The 18,002-nt window shown below is 61.2% G+C and overlaps 3 protein-coding genes across 4 annotated transcripts; 1 reads left to right on the plus strand and 2 right to left on the minus strand.

Annotated features, from left to right (window-relative positions):
* The first annotated feature begins 683 nt into the window (after positions 1 to 683).
* On the plus strand, positions 684 to 5,949 carry LYPLA2 (lysophospholipase 2). Its single transcript, XM_062630944.1, has 10 exons — positions 684 to 830; positions 2,501 to 2,606; positions 3,274 to 3,305; positions 3,902 to 3,967; positions 4,395 to 4,442; positions 4,640 to 4,710; positions 4,845 to 4,918; positions 5,062 to 5,163; positions 5,323 to 5,499; positions 5,673 to 5,949. The coding sequence occupies exons 2-10, from the start codon at positions 2,529 to 2,531 to the stop codon at positions 5,721 to 5,723; spliced, it is 699 nt and encodes a 232-aa protein (XP_062486928.1). The 5' UTR covers positions 684 to 830; positions 2,501 to 2,528; the 3' UTR covers positions 5,724 to 5,949.
* Positions 5,950 to 8,351: 2,402 nt separating this feature from the next.
* Positions 8,352 to 11,937, minus strand: GALE (UDP-galactose-4-epimerase). Its single transcript, XM_062630946.1, has 11 exons — positions 11,906 to 11,937; positions 11,125 to 11,251; positions 10,898 to 11,013; positions 10,570 to 10,683; positions 9,902 to 10,078; positions 9,644 to 9,757; positions 9,480 to 9,546; positions 9,296 to 9,381; positions 9,109 to 9,186; positions 8,855 to 8,969; positions 8,352 to 8,769 (listed from the first exon to the last, which is right to left on the minus strand). The coding sequence occupies exons 2-11, from the start codon at positions 11,243 to 11,245 to the stop codon at positions 8,714 to 8,716; spliced, it is 1,044 nt and encodes a 347-aa protein (XP_062486930.1). The 5' UTR covers positions 11,246 to 11,251; positions 11,906 to 11,937; the 3' UTR covers positions 8,352 to 8,713.
* Positions 11,938 to 13,562: 1,625 nt separating this feature from the next.
* On the minus strand, positions 13,563 to 17,707 carry HMGCL (3-hydroxy-3-methylglutaryl-CoA lyase). 2 transcript variants are annotated; one of them, XM_062630947.1, is made up of 9 exons: positions 17,550 to 17,707; positions 17,172 to 17,258; positions 16,933 to 17,040; positions 16,462 to 16,557; positions 15,792 to 15,940; positions 15,413 to 15,476; positions 14,891 to 15,079; positions 14,622 to 14,747; positions 13,563 to 14,276 (listed from the first exon to the last, which is right to left on the minus strand). In XM_062630947.1, exons 1-9 carry the CDS (start codon positions 17,598 to 17,600, stop codon positions 14,175 to 14,177), a joined length of 972 nt encoding a protein of 323 aa, XP_062486931.1. In that variant the 5' UTR covers positions 17,601 to 17,707; the 3' UTR covers positions 13,563 to 14,174. The 2 variants fall into 2 exon arrangements, with proteins under 2 accessions (XP_062486931.1, XP_062486933.1); XM_062630949.1 differs by lacking the exon at positions 17,550 to 17,707 and adding an exon at positions 17,347 to 17,429.
* Between the last annotated feature and the right edge of the window lie 295 nt (positions 17,708 to 18,002).

Below are 18,002 nucleotides of genomic sequence, written 5' to 3' on the forward strand. Positions count from 1 at the left end.
AGAGACAACGAAGATCTTTTACATAGGCCTGAAAGGAGAGTGGATGGAGGTGAGCAAGAGCAGAGGTTGAACAACGCTGCCAAGAGCGTAAAACTAGCTTTAAATTACAGCCGAAGCTGGGCTGTGGTGGTGAGGACGAAGTGGGGGGGGGGGGGGGGCTGTGATGGACGGTGCATGGCAGCACCCAGCTCAGCGCTGGCCAGCCGGGTGTTTTACAAGGGACTTGAATTCTGTCCTCCTTTGGCCTAACACTGTTAACGTTAACGCAGGCTCATCGCCATGAAGTCACCATCTGCAACTACGAAGCCTCGGCAAACCCCGCGGATCACCAGTTGGAGCAGTTCACCCCCCAGACTCACTTCATCTCCTGACGGCGCCGCCGGGAGCCTCCCCGGTGCAGAGACAACGGCTGGGCCGGAACCACCCCTCCTGCATCCCGCAGTGTGGGATCAGCGCCGTGCCTGGGGCCGAGGGTGCGTGGTGCCGGTGCAGGCGGAGGCTGCGGCTCCCGGCCGTTCGCTCCGCTTTGGTTCCGGTGCTTCTCTGACTGAATAAACCGTGCGCGGAGCCGGGTCCCAGCCTGTGTGTGTGCGGGGGGGGGGCAGCGGCCGTGCTCGGGGCCTCGCCGGCGGCAGGCACGGGACGTGAGGCGGGGGGAGGAGGAGCCGCTCCCCGGTGCACGGAGCTACCTCAGAACGCCTCCGCCATCATGGCCGCCCCCGGCGGGCCGGCCGGTGCGTCACTTCCGCCGCGACCCGGCGGGCGGAAGTTCCGGTGGGAGCGCGTCAGGGGGAGCCGGGAGGAGAGCGCGCGCCGGGCCCGCGGGAGAGGTGCGGGGGGGGGGGGGGCGGGAGGTACCACTGGGGGGTGGGGGGAGGGGGGGGTCAGCGGGGGCGCAGCTGCGGGGGCTCCGCGTTCACACCAACACCCCCCCCCCCCCCGCCCGTTGTGGTTCCGGCCCCGGGTGGGTCCCGGCGCCCTCCGGCCTCGTGGTGGGCGCGGCGGGGGAGCGGTGCCGGTACCGGGGCCGCGCTCGCAGGCGGCCCTAAGGGGATCACCCCCAAAGCCCGGCTTCCTCCTCGCGGGGGACGCCGAGCCCCGGCCCGCTTCAGGCGGGCTTTGAGGGTTTCCGGCTCCCCGGGCCTGCGGGAGAGGCCGGGGCACTTCAATAACGAGTCGGGGCCGTGGGGCAGCGCTGTCGGTGTGGGGCTGGGCTCGGGGTCCCCGGCTCTGTACGGGGGGGGGGGGGGGGGGGCTTTGGCCTCGGGGCTGCGAATCCCTTGGGAACGGGGCAGAGCCGCCGGAGCCGGGGTTGCGGGCGGGGGCTGTTCCCTGCCGGTTGCGTTGCCCCGGGAGTACACAGGAGCACGTGGGCTGCGAGCGCCGCCGGAGCCCGTTGGTCCCCGCGGTTCGGGGCCGGCACTGAACGGGGCCGGGCTGCGGGAGGAGGCGGCTGTTGCGTTGGGTGAGCCTGGCGGCGGGGTGCCGGCTCCTCGGGAGGGTGCCGGTGGCCCCGTCCCATCCGAACCCTGTGGGGATTGGGGCTTGCTGTGAGGCGGGGAGGCTGGAGCGGACCCGAGGCGGGGATCGTGCTCCGTGGGGCGACGGCAGCGCTGTCACCGCGCTCTGATCGCATCAGTGCTGGGCGGTAAGAGGGGGGTCAGGGGCTGCCGGGATCTGGGCCGGACCGGGAGTGAACGCTGCCGGGGTTTGTGTCCAAAGGCGGTGTCGTGCGTGGGGACTTCAGCTCTGCCAGAGCTGCCTGCCCCGGGAGTGAGCGTGGTCTGCGAGGTGACAGCCGGACCGTGGTGCTGCAGGAGGTGGTGGTGGTGATGGGGACAGCAGCCTTGGGACAGCAGCTTTGGGGACAGCAGCCTTGGGACAGCAGCCATGGGGACAGCAGCCGTGGGACAGCAGCAGAGGGGACAGGGATGCCATCACCTGGGGGGGGGGCACAGGCTCTGGGTGTCAGCACAGGGCTGGGTTCAGGCCAGCGTCTGAATGCTCTGATTTATCCCTAAACGCTCCATAAAAGAGGGCTGGCCCTTCCACTGGGGCTGTAAAGCCCGCGCTGCTGCTGCTTCCTGCTTCCCGGTGCGAGCAGATGTGGGTCAGGCTCCTCCTCAGCTCCGAGCACAGCGGGGAGGGGATGCTGAGGCTGCGCGCGGCCCGGCCGCCCTCTGCCCACGCCGTTACCATCACAGGAACAACTTTGGCTTTGAGGTGTAACAGCAAGAGCTAATTTTAACGCTCCCCACGCTCATCCCCGCTCGCACGCATCTGGTGGTGCTGCAGCAGGGGAAGTGTTTGCTGCTTCCTGCCTCTCCAGCCTTGCTGGGCCCACAACAGAGCGGGGCTGCCCCAAGGGCTTTAAACATCAAAGCCCTCCTATAGTCTTTAATCTTCCCCTCAATGCCTGGTCCCTCTGGAGCAAAAAGCTGCCGGGGCAGGGGGAGAGGAGTTTCTTTTCCTGCCTTACCCTTGTCGCTCTGTCCTGCAGGTGCCAGTGTCTGAGTCCCTCTCGGTGTATGTGTGGTAACAACATGTCTGTCCCCCTCCTCGCTGACGCAGTGACTGTCTCAGGGGCAGAGCGGGAGACGGCCGCGGTAAGGACCAGGCTCCTCGCGTTGGCTTCTTCCCTTGTGGCAGCCTTGAGGATCACAGCTATTCCCGTGGGGCTCAGAGGAGCTGGGAGCGGAGCCGGCGATCCCTCGGCATTATGGATGTGCATCAGAGGGGATGCGGGACCAGCGAGGTCCTGTCTTGCTGGGGAAAAGGAGCTGCTCTTTGGGCTGGGCTGTTTGTTTCTGGTGCTTGCTCCAGCGTGGGCTTAGCCTGTGGGGAAGGCAGTGAGAGTCAGGTCTCATTTGGCTCTTTAAGCTCTCAAAGGCAAATCCCCCCAAAGAAAATCCTCTGCTCCCCGTGGCTTAGGGGTTGCCCTAACCCTGATGGGGCCCATGGGGCTGGGTTGTGTGAGACCTTGGCAAGCTCCGCTCTCCATGGTGCCATGCAGCATGTGGGATGCTCCACTGCTCCTTGGCCTGTGGCACCCCCGGAGCTGGCTGTGACAGCAGGCTCTGTGGCACAGAGATGTGCCTGTTCCTCCCCATCCATCATGCTCAAAGGTGCCAAGACACATCATTAGCATCAGGTATTGTCTGCCTGTTGGAGTCCCTTCTAGTTAGTGACTAAGCAGCCTTTTGCCTCTGCCCCGTGAGCCCGGCCCTGCCTCTCCCCCAGCTAATTCCTTTGTTTTTCTGCTTAATTTAACAGGTCATTTTCTTACATGGCCTTGGAGACACGGGGTGAGTATCCTTGGCGCCGGCTTGGGGTTTGCTGGCTGTGAGCCCTGGTGCTGCTGTAGCCAAGGGCAGCTCCGGGGGTTGTCCAGGGCTTCGAGCCTGTGCCATGCTCCAGAGCTCTGTGCATTGAATATGTATGATCCCAGCAGCCTGGCAGCACCCCCCCAGGGTCTGATGTTCTGCTTTCGGGCAGGCAGATGCGTGCTGTGGTTCTCCAGTCCTTGCGAGGGCTGGCAGATGGGCAGGGTCTGTGCAAGTGCATCTCTCTGATGGGCAAGGCCGCCTTAGAGGACAGTGAGAGATAACAGCAGTAGCACAGGACGTTCTCCCTCCCTTCCTGCTCATGGCAGCTCCTCTGCCAGAGCTGCAGGGCTCTGTGTGCTGCCTCTGCCTTGCTGCAGGGGAGGTGCGTGCCGGGGTCCACAATGGGATTCAGGCTGCTGGGGTGGGCAGGAGCTGCTGAAATAACATCCCAACAGGGGCAGGGGAGCAGCAGCCTTGGAGAAAACCTGTCCTTGGGGAGCCCCTGACCTTCACCAGCATCCTCCTGAGTGCTGAGGCAGGCATGGACTCTCTCCTCTGCTCTGCTCTCTCCACAGGCACAGCTGGGCTGATGCGCTCTCCTCCATCCGCCTGCCCTATGTGAAATACATTTGCCCCCACGCGTAAGTGCTTGGCCTTGCTTTGGGAAGGGGTCTGGGTGGGCTCTGGCACCCGTTCATGCTGCCAGGGTTGTTTGGGGATGGGTGGCCTGTGCCCTGACCTGCCCCCGGGGCTGTGCAGTGAGGTTTGCTCTCCTGCTGTGGGCAGTTTATGCAGGGCCCCATTCTGCAGGCAGAGTGGTCCCCACAGAGCTGATGAGCACCGGAGCTGCTGCTCTGAGGCTCTTTTCTCCCTCCTCCTGTCCTCCACTTCTGCCTGGTGGCTCTAAAAGCCAAAAGCACCGGAGCTCCTCCTCCTTCCCCCTGGGCTGGGCTGGCTCTGGTGGCACTGATCTGCTGCTGGCCCTGCAGCAGGGTCACCCCGCTCCCCTTGGCTCAGCATTGCTTCTCCTGCACTTGAACTAAACCACCCGAACCGTTCCCTCTGCAGGCCCCGCATCCCTGTGACCCTCAACATGAAGATGGTGATGCCCTCGTGGTCAGTACTTGGGGTGGCAGGGGTGGGTGCGACCCTTTTTGGGGGGGTGTTTTGGAGGGTGAGAGGGATGGGGGGCACTGAAGGGCCAAAATGCACTGCCCTGTGGGAGTCAGGGGGAGGGCAGAGCGCACCCAGCTCCTTCCTCCCCACACTCTGTGTTGGGATAAGTTTGGGGCTGACCCTGCTGCTTCTCCCAGGTTTGACCTCATGGGGTTGACTCCGGATGCACCTGAGGATGAAGCTGGAATCAAGAAAGCTGCAGAAAACAGTAAGAAGCTTTGGGGAGGGGGAAGCACTGAGCTCCTGGGTGCCTCTCCCTCACTGGGATGGAAGCGGGTGCATTCCTTCCACCTCTCCTTCCTTTCTGTTCCCCTGTGATCCCAACCCGCTGTCTCCTTCCAGTTAAAGCAATTATCGAGCACGAGATGAAGAATGGGATCCCACCCAACCGCATCATCCTGGGGGGCTTCTCACAGGTGAGCGGGGCTGATGGGCAGCAGGCTGAGGGTTGGGGCCCCTCCAAGAGGAGATGGGTGGTGAGGAGACAGCTGGATTCGGGGCACACCGGGGCTGCAGATCCTGGCTGGATCCCTGATGGAGCTTCCCCCCCTCCCTGCAGGGTGGTGCCTTGTCGCTGTACACGGCTCTCACTTGCCAGCACCAGCTGGCCGGCATCGTGGCGCTCAGCTGCTGGCTCCCACTGCACAAAGCCTTCCCGCAGGTACCTCACGCTCCACACGTGTCCATAGGGAGGGCTTGGGAAGGGGGGGGGATTTTCCCATCTGGACCTCGCTGCGGTTTGCCCAGGGATGCAGACAGAGCGCTGGCCCCGTTCCCTGCTGTGTATTCTCTCTCCTGAGCCCTTCCTTCCTCGCTGCAGGCAGCAAACAACGGTGTGAACAAGGACATTGCCATCCTGCAGTGCCACGGGGAGATGGACCCCATGATCCCCGTCCGCTTCGGGGCCCTCACGGCTGAGAAGCTGAAATCTGTCGTCACCCCCACCAAGGTCCAGTTCAAAACCTACCCCGGGGTGATGCACAGTTCCTGTCCTCAGGTCAGTGCCTCGGGCAGAGAGAGGGGACGGGACCTTTGGGACTGATCCCAGCATGGTGGGTGAGGCAGGACAGGGACAATGCAGAGTCCAGGAGATGTGGGATGTGTTTGTTCCTGGACTCAACGCAGCCCTCGTGGCCCTGTGCTCGCAGTGATGGGCTCTGCTCTCTGCAGGAGATGATGGCAGTGAAGGAGTTCATCGAGAAGCTGCTGCCCCGGATCTAAGCGGAGCCAATCCAGACTGTGGCAGGGAAGGACTCTGAGGCTGCAGCTGCGGATCCTTCCCCCGTGACCTGCCCGTTGCACACGGAAGCCATGGCCCCCTCCGCACATCCCGCCTCTCCCCGTCTCCTCGCACCGCATCCTCTCCGGCCGGGGGTGCTCGTCTCTCCCTGCTGCTCTCGGAGCTGAGATTGGAGTTAAGGCGAGTCTTTGAGCGGCCTTTTCTCTCCTTCTCTCGCTCTGAGCGATTTCTGGGGGGGTCTCCCCATCCCTTGGCTCCCCCGGGTCAGGCTCTGCGGTGTGCGGGGCCGGCACGGTGCGGGTGAGCTTTTCCTCTTGGGTTTGGTTTGTTTTGTACCAGTATTAGGGGTGGGACGTGCCCCCGGTGCAGTGGGAAGTGAGGAGTGGGGTGGCTGCAGGGCAGGACCGGGACACCCTCTGCTCCCGCTCTGCCCTCAGCCCATCCCCTCCGCTCGGGCGAGTGCCGGGTTTTGGGTCAGAGCTCAGGAACCCGGGACTCTCCCATGGGGACCCCTCGAGGCTCCGCTCTGGGCTGGTACCACCGAGGGCTGCCCCACAGCCCGGGGCTGCAGCCAGGTCCGCGCAGCTCCTGCACCTCCTCGCATGGGGCCTGGCCCCTGCCCTGTCGCACACGCACACTCCCCAGCAGCCTCAGCCGTCGGCTCGGGGCAGCTCTGCCCTGCTGGAGATAATCACCTCCTCCTCCTGTTGCTTTTACAATCTCCCCCTCAGCCCCGTGCGGGGCCCGGAGCCGTCCCTGCCTCCCTCAGCCCAGCTCTGTGTCCTCAGAGCCCCAGAGCGCTGCCCTTCACAGCCAGCGTCCGAGTGGCTCTGCCACGGAGCCCGCCCGGTGCCAGCCCAATCCTTCAGTCTCTCTTGCTGCTACTTCTCCTTCCCTTTGGGCTTGGGCTGGCACGGGGAGGGGGAGGTGAGGAGAGAAGAGGCCACCGGTCCCCAGGGATGGCTCCTGGTGCAGCTGGAGGAAGCAGGTTTGCTCCCAGCCATCATCTCACCAGCATCTAATGCCGGGGTGCTGCTGCGCCCCATCCTGGGGGCTCTGTTGGCCTTTCCCTGTACAATCACAGCTTTCCTGGCTTCCCTTGCCCAGCCAGCTGGAGGCTGCAGCCCAGGCTTGGCCTCTCTCATGAGGGCCTGGCTGGGACCATCCCCACCAGCCCCCTGGGGCCTTGAATGTCCCCTCCATGGGGTGGGCTCCTGCCATCCCCTCCCATCCCACAGGGCTGAGGGCTCTTGCTGTTGAGCAGCGCTGCCCCTCTCCTCGCCTCTCCCCTGGGCTGAGCCCACGGCACTGCTGTACCCACCACACCAGAACACACCACCCAACCTGCCCCAGCCCCAGGACCCTGCTCCCTCCTGCTGCCGGGAGGGTCCAGCCCCGTCCGGCTGCTGCAGGAGGCAGGGGTGGGGGGCTCCGTTCCAGCCGTGCCCTCCCACCTGGGACACGCAAAGCAATAACCTGCTCCGCGGAGCATCGGCTCCGTCAGACCCAGCCTTGGTTGGTTTCCGGGGTTGTTTTGGGTTGGGGTGGGTTTTCCTTTCCTTCCCCCTTTAGGAAGTCTTAAACCAGCAAACGCACTGCTGGTGGCGGGGGGAGCTCGGCTCTTCCCTTGCTTTGGGTCCGGTCCTGCTGCTGCTTCTACTTTGGTTTAACGCTGCTGCGTCCTCCCCTCCTGTGCTGGGAGGGTGCGAGGGGCTGGGACGGGGCCGCAGCTCCCCGCAGGGTACCCGAGGGCTGGCGCATGGATGGGTGGATGGATGGATGGATGGATGCACTGACCAATGTGACTGTGAACCGGAGCCGTGCACGGCGCGGTGGCCACGCTGGCCCCTGGGCAGAGCATTCCTGCTGGTTCCCCCTCCCATGCTGAGGGCCCGGGAGGGAGAACAGCTCCTCGCCATTCCTCAGTGCAGCTCTTTTCTTTTCTTCTTTTCTTCTCTCTTTTTTTTTGTCTTCCTCGTCCATGTTTGGGGGTTTTTGTGTGTGTTCCACAGCGTCACAAACAAGGTGAAATAAATGGTGAACCTCTCCCAGAGCTGCGCTGGCGTCGCTCGTGGCCCCTCCGGCGCCAGGCCCCCGGCTGCTGGTTCTGCCGCGTTGGGAAGCAGGGAAGTTTTATTTTCCACCAACTCAAAAGCTCCATTCATAACTTAGGAACATAAATTATGGAGCCAAGGGGCAGCAGCACCGCCGCTCCCGCTGCGGGTGGGGGCACCCGGGATCAATAGGAGCAATGTTGGGCAGCGGAGCAGAGCCTGCTCCCAGGCAGCCTTTGGCAATGGGATTGTGGAAGTGGCTGCCCCAGGCTATGTGGAAGCAAAGGAGGCCCCAGCCCAATCTCATGGCAGCAGGGGGGCTGTGTGCAGCACAGCTGGGCCCAGGGGTTATGACTGGGGCTCCTCTGGAGCACAGGGTTTGTCCCCAAAACCACACTGGGGACAGAAAGAGGCACAGGTCTGGGGGGAGCTCCTGGCAGCCATCAGGGCCTTGCCCCTGGGGAGCTGGGCTTGGGATATGCTTGGTCCCTGTAGATGTTGGGGATCAAGGGGGTTCCTGGGGCTTAGGCCATGAGGTAGGTGCTCAGCCCCAGGGCAGGGGGCAGTGGGAGCCCTGGTCTCCCCCTTAAGCCAGGGACAGCCCCTGCCCCCTGAGCTGGGCGGGTTGGGTGCAGCAGGGAAGGGGTGGTTCAGGTCCCTGCTAGGGTGGGCACCGGCCCCTGTGCAGTCCCACCAGGGGTTTCTGTGCCCTGGGTGCCAAAGCAGGGCCCTGGCTGCGTTTTCCCTTGTGCTTCTGCTCTGAGATGCGAAGGACCTGGGGGAGTGGGGAGGGTGAGGAGTGGAGAGGCTGGGGCTGCCCCACGCCAGAGGCAGGAGGGGAGCTGGAGTCGCACCCAGGGTGATCACAGCCTCACTGGGGAGCAGCCCAGGAGCCGGGGGAGCCCCGGGGCCATGGCTCAGTTCTTGCTGAAGCCTGTGGGATTCTGCAGCTGCCACCGCCACAGGTCCTCACCTGCAATAGGGAGAGCCAGGGTCAGGGGGGGTAGGAGAGGAGCAGCAGCTGGCACAGGGCAGGAAGGGGCTGGGGATGCTCTTACACATCTTGTCCAGGCCAAAGGCAGCTTTCCAGCCCAGCTCACGCTCGGCCAGCGTGGGGTCAGCGTAGCAGGAGGCCACGTCCCCCTCGCGCCGGGCCGTGATCCTGTACCTGATCTGCAGCGAGAGCAGCACCCAGGGGCTCAGTGGAGGGGATGGATCCGAGCCCCAGGAGCTGAAGGAGCGGTGCCTGGTGCTGCTGGGGCACTGAGGGCTTCTTGTGCCTGTGGCCCTGCAGGCGCAGGTCAGACCTTACCTCCCTCCCTGAGGCTCTCTCCATGGCCTGGACCATCTGCAGGACAGAGTAGCCGGTGCCTGTGCCCAGATTGTAGATCTGGAAGGAGGAGAAGACATGGGTCAGCTGCTTGTGCAAGGTGACAAGGGCCAGGCCCCATTTTAGCAACCCTAGGGCCCAGCCCCACAGCCCTGACCGCCCCCGGTACCTTGCAGCCGCAGTTCTCCTTGAGCTTCTTCAAAGCAGCGATATGGCCCTTGGCCAAGTCCACGACGTGGATGTAATCCCTGACGCCTGCGGGGATGCAGAGGCTGAGGGCAAAGCTCTCCTGCCCAAAGGGGTGCAGCCAGGCTGGGCAGGGAGCTCCTGGGGCCTCTCTGCTCCATCCATACCCGTTCCATCATCCGTCTCGTAGTCATTCCCGAATACGTTCAGGAATTCCCGGCGCCCCACAGCCACCTGCACAGAGGGGCAAGACCAGGAGAGCCCCGTCAGCCTCTGCCCCACACAGGCACCACGAGCCATGGGGTCCGTGACGGCTGCAGCGGGGCAGTACCTGCGCCACGTAGGGCATGAGGTTGTTGGGGATCCCCTGAGGATCTTCTCCGATCAGGCCTGACTCGTGGGCACCGATGGGGTTGAAATAGCGCAGGAGAACAGCGTTCCAGTCCTGGGGAGAGAGAGAGACACAAGGGGGATACATCCAGCTCCGGGGGAGACACATCCATCCCGTATGCAGTGCCTGGTCATCCCAGCATGCTCCAGTGGGCAGAGCTCAGCTCCCAGCCCTGCGCACCCAGGGGCGGCTCCGCACCTTCTCTGCTTTGCAGAGATCTCGAATCATCTCCTCGATGAAGTACTTGGATTTGCCATAGGGGTTGGTGCAGCCTCCAGCCGGGTGCTTCTCATCCAGGGGCAGGTACTTGGGGTCTCCGTAGACGGTGGCAGAGCTGCTGAACACCAGGTTCCTCACGCCGTGGGCTTTCATGGCCTGAGGAGCGGGGAGCAGCCACCGCTGAGCCAGCGAGCTCCATATCCCGGCTCAGCCCCTCCCGAGCAGGATTGCACCCAGCACCACATAGAATCATAGAACAGTTAAGGTTGGAAAGGACCTTAAGATCATCCAGTTCCAACCCCCTGCCATGGGCAGGGACTCCTCACACTAAACCATGGCACCCAAGGCTCTGTCCAACCTGGCCTTGAACACTGCCAGGGATGGAGCATTCACAACTTCCCTGGGCAACCCATTCCAGTGCCTCAGCACCCTCACAGGGAAGAGCTTCCTTAGATCCAATCTAAACTTCCCCTGTTTCAGTTTTAACCCGTTACCCCTTGTCCTATCACTACAGTCCCTAATGAAGAGTCCCTCCCCAGCAACCCTATAGCCCCCTTCAGACACTGGAAGCTGCTCTGAGATCTCCACGCAGCTTCTCTTCTCCAGGCTGAACAGCCCCAACCACTCTTCCTCCTGGCTCCAGGCACCTCCAGCAGCCGGATGGTCCCGGTGAGGTTCACTCTGTAGTACTCCAGCGGCTTCTGCACTGACTCCCCCACTGCCTTCAGCCCCGCAAAGTGCATCACGGCTGAGAAGTGGTGCTGCCACGGGACAAAGAGCTTGGTGTTAGCAGGAGGCAGGAGCTCAGGGCAGAAAGCAGCCACAAGCCTCCCCAGCCAGCCCTTGTCCTCTCCATGGCCAGGGGGAGCATTTGCTGCTCCCAGCATCTCCCCAACGCTCTCTTCCCCACCCAGCTCCTGCCTCCCAGCCCCAGCACAAACCCCTCGGAGCCCTCCTTGGGGCTCTTGCTCTCACCTTGCTGAAGAGCTCCTGCAGCGCTGCCCCATCGGTGATGTCCATCTCCTGGAAGAGGATGGGCTGGCCGAGGAGCTGCTGCACCCGCCGGAGGCTCTCGGGGAGCGCATCTGCCCCTGGGGACAGGGAAAGGAGCGAGGCGCTGGGGTAACTGGAACACCCCCAGCACAGGGGGAGAGGGGCCGAGCCCCTGGCATGGGATGGGATGGGAGGAAGGCGCTCGGTACCTCGGATGGCGTTGTGGAAGTTGTCTATGACCACGGGGACGTAGCCAGCCTGCAGCAGCTCCAGCACGCAGTGGCTGCCGATGTAGCCAGCGCCGCCGGTCACCAGGATCTTCTCTGCCATGGCTCCCTGGGGAGGGAGGGCCCTTCAGTGGAAGGGGGGACACGAAGCCCCTGAGAGGGGAAGGGCCGGGGAGGACGTGGTCAGCGCCGCATCAGCCCTGCGTGCACCAGGACATCCGGGCAGGGCTGGGCAGGGCAGGAGCGCACCGTGCGGCACCGCTCGCACCTCCCGCACAGGCAGGGTGCGGCTGACACGTGTCACGGCCCGGGGGGAACCCCTCCTTCTTCCTTGTTAATTCCAGCCGGGATCCTGCAGGACCCGCGTCCTGCAGCGCAAATCCCTCGGGATCCGTCCCAGAGCGCGAGGGGAAGGACCCGTCCGACAGCGGCGATGGGGGGGGGCTGTGCTCGGGGGTGCCAGCTCTGCCCCTTCCCACTCAAATCCCCCCTTTCCCCCCGACCCGACCCTCCCAGCACCGGCTCCATCCCACCCCCAGGCTCCCAGGACGGCGGCACCGGGTCCCTGCAGACCGCAGGGCCGCCAGGCCCCAGGCGAGAAGCGAGCCCCTGGAGCGTGGGGACGGGGCAGAGCCCCCGTTATCACCCGGTGATGGCTCCAACCCCTGCCGGAGCCGCACCGAGACCCAAAGGCGCCCCGCGGCGCTGCCCTGCCCGGGGGTTACCCGAGGGGCCGGGCCCGCAGCTCAGGGGCTGCACTCACCTCAGCGGCCCGGGGTCTCGGGTCCCTGCTGCGGGGGGGGTCGGGCCCCTCTCCCTCTCCCGCCGTTGCCACCGCTCCGGTTCTGCCCCGCTCCCGGTGCGGCCCCTTTAAGGCCCGGCCGCGAGCCCCGCCCCGCCGGTGCCACGCGCGCCGCTCTCCCATGGAAACGCGTCACCGGCGCTACGGGGCGGCAGAGGGGACACGAGAGACACGGGGCGCGCATGCGCGGGGGGAGGTGTAGTGAGGGGAGGGGGGGCTCAGAGGAGGTAAGGGGCGGGGCCAGCAGAGTACGGAACACGTGTGTGTGCATAGAACATGTGTGTGCATGGAACATGTGTGTGTATAGAACACGCGTGTGCATAGAACATGTGTGGGCACAGAACACGTGTGTGCACAGAACACGTGTGTGCATAGAACATGTGTGTGCATAGAACGTGTGTGTGCATAGAACACGTGTGTGCATAGAACGTGTGTGTGCATAGAACATGTGTGTGCATAGAACATGTGTGTGCACAGAACACGTGTGTGCACAGAACACGTGTGTGCATAGAACACGTGTGTGCATAGAACACGTGTGTGCATAGAACACGTGTGTGCATAGAACATGTGTGCATAGAATGTGTGTGTGCACAGAACATGTGTGTGTATAGAACATGTGTGTGCATAGAACATGTGTGTGCATAGAACACGTGTGTGCATAGAACACGTGTGTGCATAGAACATGTGTGTGCATAGAACATGTGTGTGCATAGAACACGTGTGTGCATAGAACACATGTGTGTGCATAGAACATGTGTGTGCACAGAACACGTGTGTGCATAGAACATGTGTGTGCACAGAACACGTGTGTGCACAGAACACGTGTGTGCACAGAACATGTGTGTGTATAGAACACGCGTGTGCATAGAACACGTGTGTGCATAGAACACGTGTGTGTGCATAGAACACGTGTGTGCACAGAATGTGTGTGCATAGAACACGTGTGTGTGCATAGAACGCGTGTGTGCACAGAACGCGTGTGTGCATAGAACATGTGTGTGCATAGAACATGTGTGTGCACAGAACGCGTGTGTGCATAGAACATGTGTGTGCATAGAACACGTGTGTGCATAGAACATGTGTGCACAGAACACACACGTGCACAGAACACATACAGGTGTGCACAGAACATACACATAAGCACAGAACATACATGTGCACAGAACACACACAGCTGTGCACAGGACACACATGTGCACAGAACACACACAGCTGTGCACAGGACACACATGTGCACAGAACACACACAGCTGTGCACAGGACACATACATGTGCACAGGACACACACAGCTGTGCACAGGACACATACATGTGCACAGGACACACACAGCTGTGCACAGGACACATACATGTGCACAGAACACACACAGCTGTGCACAGGACACACATGTGCACAGAACACACACAGCTGTGCACAGGACACACATGTGCACAGAACACACACAGCTGTGCACAGGACACACACAGCTCTGCACAGGACACACATGCGCACAGAACACACACAGCTGTGCACAGAACACACACAGCTGTGCACAGGACACACACAGCTGTGCACAGAACACGTGTGTTCCACACTGCCCCAGCCCAGGGTGAATGGAAAAGGCACCAAACCAGCAGCAAAAGCTCCTTAGCTCATTTAATTCTACTCAATTTCTAACAGTTTAGAATATTAAATAAGGTGTTCATTACTCCCGGTAGTTAGAAGTACCTTACAACAGATACAGCCCATGACGACAACCCCTAAACACTAAGGCAGAAGGTCCAAGGCTGCCCCTGGCACTTGAATGAGGAAGGGGAGTCCTTTGGTTTCAGCCTTAGCATCTGTAGTGAGGAGAGAGAAGGGAAGAGGGGTCGAGCCTGACCTGGAGACGGGCTCCAATGGCAAAAGCTGTGCTTTATCCCCTGCTGGTAGCATGACGGCAACACACTCTCAAGGCAGAAGTTACCAGACCCTGTTCTGAGCTGGTGCTGGAGACCACAGCTCCCAGGCACGGGCTGCGGCTCCCCCAGCCCATCGCATCCTCCCTTCCCTAAGGCAGATGGCTGATGGCATCAAGGTTGCACACAGTAGTCCTGGGGTTTGTTTCTTCTCATTTCATCACTGATTCTGGTGGATTATGCATTTCCTCCCAAGCACTGAGTCTGGAAAGGGCACCCATGATCAGAGGGGAAACCCAGCCAGCCTGGATCCTTGCTTTCTTCTTGGTCCAAGGAGAAACTCCATTTGGTATCACAGTCTGCAAGAGGCCTGGGACACTTTGGAATTGGTTCGTCTGTTGAGAGCACTGCAAATAAACGTGCCCGCATCCATCAGCTTCTGCAGATCCACACCCTTTATGGGAAGAAAGACAGGACACTCCTTAGCACCAGCTCTGCCAGTCACACTGCCCCATAACAGACCAGCAGGGGTGAAGGGGTCCCAGTGGGTGCTTTCACAAGGCCCTGGGTGCCTGCTGCTCACTGGTGTGACTCAGACAGTGAGGGTGAAATCAAACGCGCTGGAAAAGGGCGGAGGAGTGGGCTTGGCACGGCACAACAAGGCCCCCACCAGACCCAGAGGGATCCTCCATAGCTCTACCCGCTTCGCTCAGTCTCCCTGGGTCACATTCTGCACCCCTGCTGAAGCCCAAGCAGAGGCACAGTGCGAGGGGCTCAGCTGCTGCAGGCTGGTGCTTACCGTGTGGATGCCCAGCCCGTGCAGCATGTACACCAAGTCCTCTGTGGCAACGTTTCCCGATGCTCCTTGGGCATAGGGGCAGCCTCCAAGGCCAGCGACGGAAGCATCAACCACGCTCACACCCATCTGCAAATGACCCCACCATCAGTAAACCCTTAAACAATGAACTGTGCCTCATCCTACCCCTCAAATCCACAGCTTACAGCAAGCACAAAACCGAGCCCCAAATAAACACGGAAAGATGCAACACTCCAAAGCAAGGATCTTACCTGAAGTGCTACCAAGATGTTGGCAAGAGCCTGCCCGTAGGTATCGTGGCAGTGAACAGCCAGAGCCCCAACTGGCACCTCCTTCATGACAGCTGTCAGCATCTCCTTCATGCTCCCCGGGGTCCCAATGCCAATGGTGTCACCGAGGGAAATCTCATAGCATCCCATGGAGTACATCTTCTTCGAGACCTGTCCAAAAGCCAAGGTGTTTACTGAGAAGGCAGCCTGGTCATCCCATTCCCCAAAGAGGGACACTGGCTGTACACAGGGATCAGTGCACGCTTCCCTGGAACGCAGCACCATGGGGACTCTTCTCCAGGATCAAACATCTCCGGGTCCCCACAGCTCCCTGAATTCCCATCCATTCCAGCTCCACTCAGCCCTCCCCGCCGTGGTGGCAGCTCCCTGTAGCCTTCCCCAGTCTCCCCTCAGTCCAGTTCAATGGTTGGACACCATTTAACCCTCAGTGTCCAAGTCAGTTCCATAAAAGCAAGACAAACCCCACCCAGCCGATGAACTCACCTCTGCAACTTTAGCTGCAGAAATCTTCCCCTCGTAGGGACAGCCAAGGACACAGGAAACGTATCTGTGGTTAAAAAATACACCCTTAGCTAGAGAACTGCAGTGAGATTGTACCGGCCAGGTCAGGGCTCGTGCTGCACCTCACATGCTCCATACAACGGAAGAATTCATTTCCTAGTCCAAAAGCCAGGGTGTTATGTGACTGTTCCCACACCAATGCTTCTCCATGCACTGAGCTCCCATGTCCTGCACCCATCCCAGTAGAGACACCCCCCAAAACCAGGTAAAACTGAAAAGCAATCCCCCTGCGCTGCCCAGGCCAGCTCCACAAGGAGGAAGCGGGGCAGTTACATCTCTGCCTGCAGCAGGAATCCCTCACCCACGGACAGGAACGTTGGCTGCTCTCGCTGCTGCCATCACTTCACTGAACCGCTCCAGACTCTCATCTATGGAGCAGTTGATGTTCTTCTTGGTGAAGAGCTCAGATGCTGCCCCAAAGATGGACACTTCTTTGGCTCCCGCTGCCACCTGCCAGCAGAAAGCACAACTTCAAGTGAGCTGATTTCTCTTGCAAGGGGAAGGACAAACACAACTGCAATGCTCCCATTCTATCAAAAAGTCTCCCCCACTTTCCTCCTGAATAACCCAGTTCTTTCCTCAGTTCATTCTATAGCAAAACCATGATGAGATCCAAGTCTCACATCAAAGAAGTGTAAGCTTACAGAGTCAGCAGTAAAGCTGGGTGTAGTCAGGAGTGCTGTGGGACATGCAGGTAAGACTGACAGCACCACTGCCAATTCAAACAGGTGTCTTTTTAACAATAGAAGATGTTTGAAGGTCTTTTCTATTATAGACTCATGAATAGTTAGGGTTGGAAAGGACCTTAAGATCCTCTACTTCCAAACAACAGATCCTTACTCCCCCAGCAAAACAATCCCTTGGAAAGGAACTACAAGATGAGACTGCTGCCTGCGGGATGGAAGATAGAGTTCCCATCCTTAACCAGAGCCTGGGAACACTGGGAATGTCCTGATGCTGCCACCTCTTACCGCAGCCTGGAATCCCTTCAGGTTCGGGGTGAGCACAGGGTAACTCACACCAGGCAGCTGGGTGATTCCTTGCATGACTTCGGTATGGTCAGCCATCTGCAAGGGGAACAGGGAGAGGTTTCTGAGGGCGACAACACCCACCTCGGTGAATGAGAAATCATTTCTAAACCCTCTTTTTACGATGGGGACGGAACTGTTTCGGAACCAGAGCAACGGGCCCCTGAAGAGGCAGCAGGGCTGCACCCAGCGCGGGAGCACAGCTCAGTCACCCGCACACAGACACTGCTGGGACCCGAGCTGCTGCGTGCTCCTCCTCTGGGTCCAAAGGGCTGCGATGTCGCAAACACCTTTATTTGGCTTTGGTCTTTCCCAGTGTGGGGATTTGGGAGCAAGCAGAAGCTTTTGACCATGTTACTCCCTATGAGGAGGCATCTTTTACCACACGGTTCTACCGAACACTTCAATACTGACCTGAGGAACCCACTTGGGGGACACAAAGCTGGTTGCCTCTATGACCTGGAGCCCCGTCTCGCCCAACATGTTGATTAAACTGATTTTCACCGGTGTCGGAACAACGTTCTGAGAAGAAGAGAACCACTCCCGGTTGTTATTGCCACAAAAAGCGGCGTTTCGGAACAAAACCCACCCAGGACAGGCTGCTGCTGGCACCACGGCCCCCGTGCTCGGAGCAGCCCCGCTCCCGTCCGTACCTTCTCGTTCTGGAGCCCATCGCGCGGCCCCACCTCCACCACCTTCACCCGTTTCGGGAGGGCTCCGGATGCCGCCGCGGAGCTGACCTGGAGACAGAGGGAGGGCGTCAGGAGAGCCCCGAGCTCCGAGCCCCGGCCCCGGGCCCCGAACCCGCGAACCCCGGATCCCCCTCACCGGCCGCAACGGCACCGCCCAGCGAGGGAGCAGCCGCCGCGCCGCCGCCATGTCCGACCCCTCTCACGTGACCCGAGGGGGTGTGTGTGATCACATGACAGCGGCTCTGCCGAGCTCCCCCCGTGGGTCCCGACCCTGGTCCCCATCCCGGTCCCGGTTCCCCGCTCGCTGCCCCCCCCCCCCGAGAAGGACCCCGCTCGTACCGGTCCCCGCGTGCCGTCCCGCGCCATCGAGCCCGTGTCGCACTGCGGCATGTTCCCGTCCGGCACCGGCACCGTGCGGCCGCTCGGGAGCTGCTCATCACACGGTGGCTTTCCCGCTGGCCCGTGCCCCTAAATAGGCACCGCGTGTTTGTTTTGGATGGGCGCCCCCTTGCACCAGAAGCTACTGGCGTGACCGGGTTGGCAAAGGAGCCATCACCCTGTTTTCCCTTCTTAACCTGGCTCCGCGTTTGTATCAGCATCAGCACGAGAGCCAGGGCGATGCCCCGTGAGCACGTCACTGGCAGCCAGTGCCAGTTCTCCAGTCCACAGAGGTTTCTCAGTACAGATCGCTGTTTGGCAACTGAGGTGCTGCAGTGGGGCCAGAGAAGGGCAACGGAGCTGGTGCAGGGCCTGGAGCACAAGTGTGATGGGGAACGGCTGAGGGACCTGAGG

The sequence above is a fragment of the Pezoporus occidentalis genome, unplaced genomic scaffold (assembly GCF_034315485.1).
Source record: "Pezoporus occidentalis ecotype Australia unplaced genomic scaffold, CSIRO_AGI_Poc_V1 ctg362, whole genome shotgun sequence".
Classification (NCBI taxonomy): Eukaryota; Metazoa; Chordata; class Aves; order Psittaciformes; family Psittacidae; genus Pezoporus; species Pezoporus occidentalis.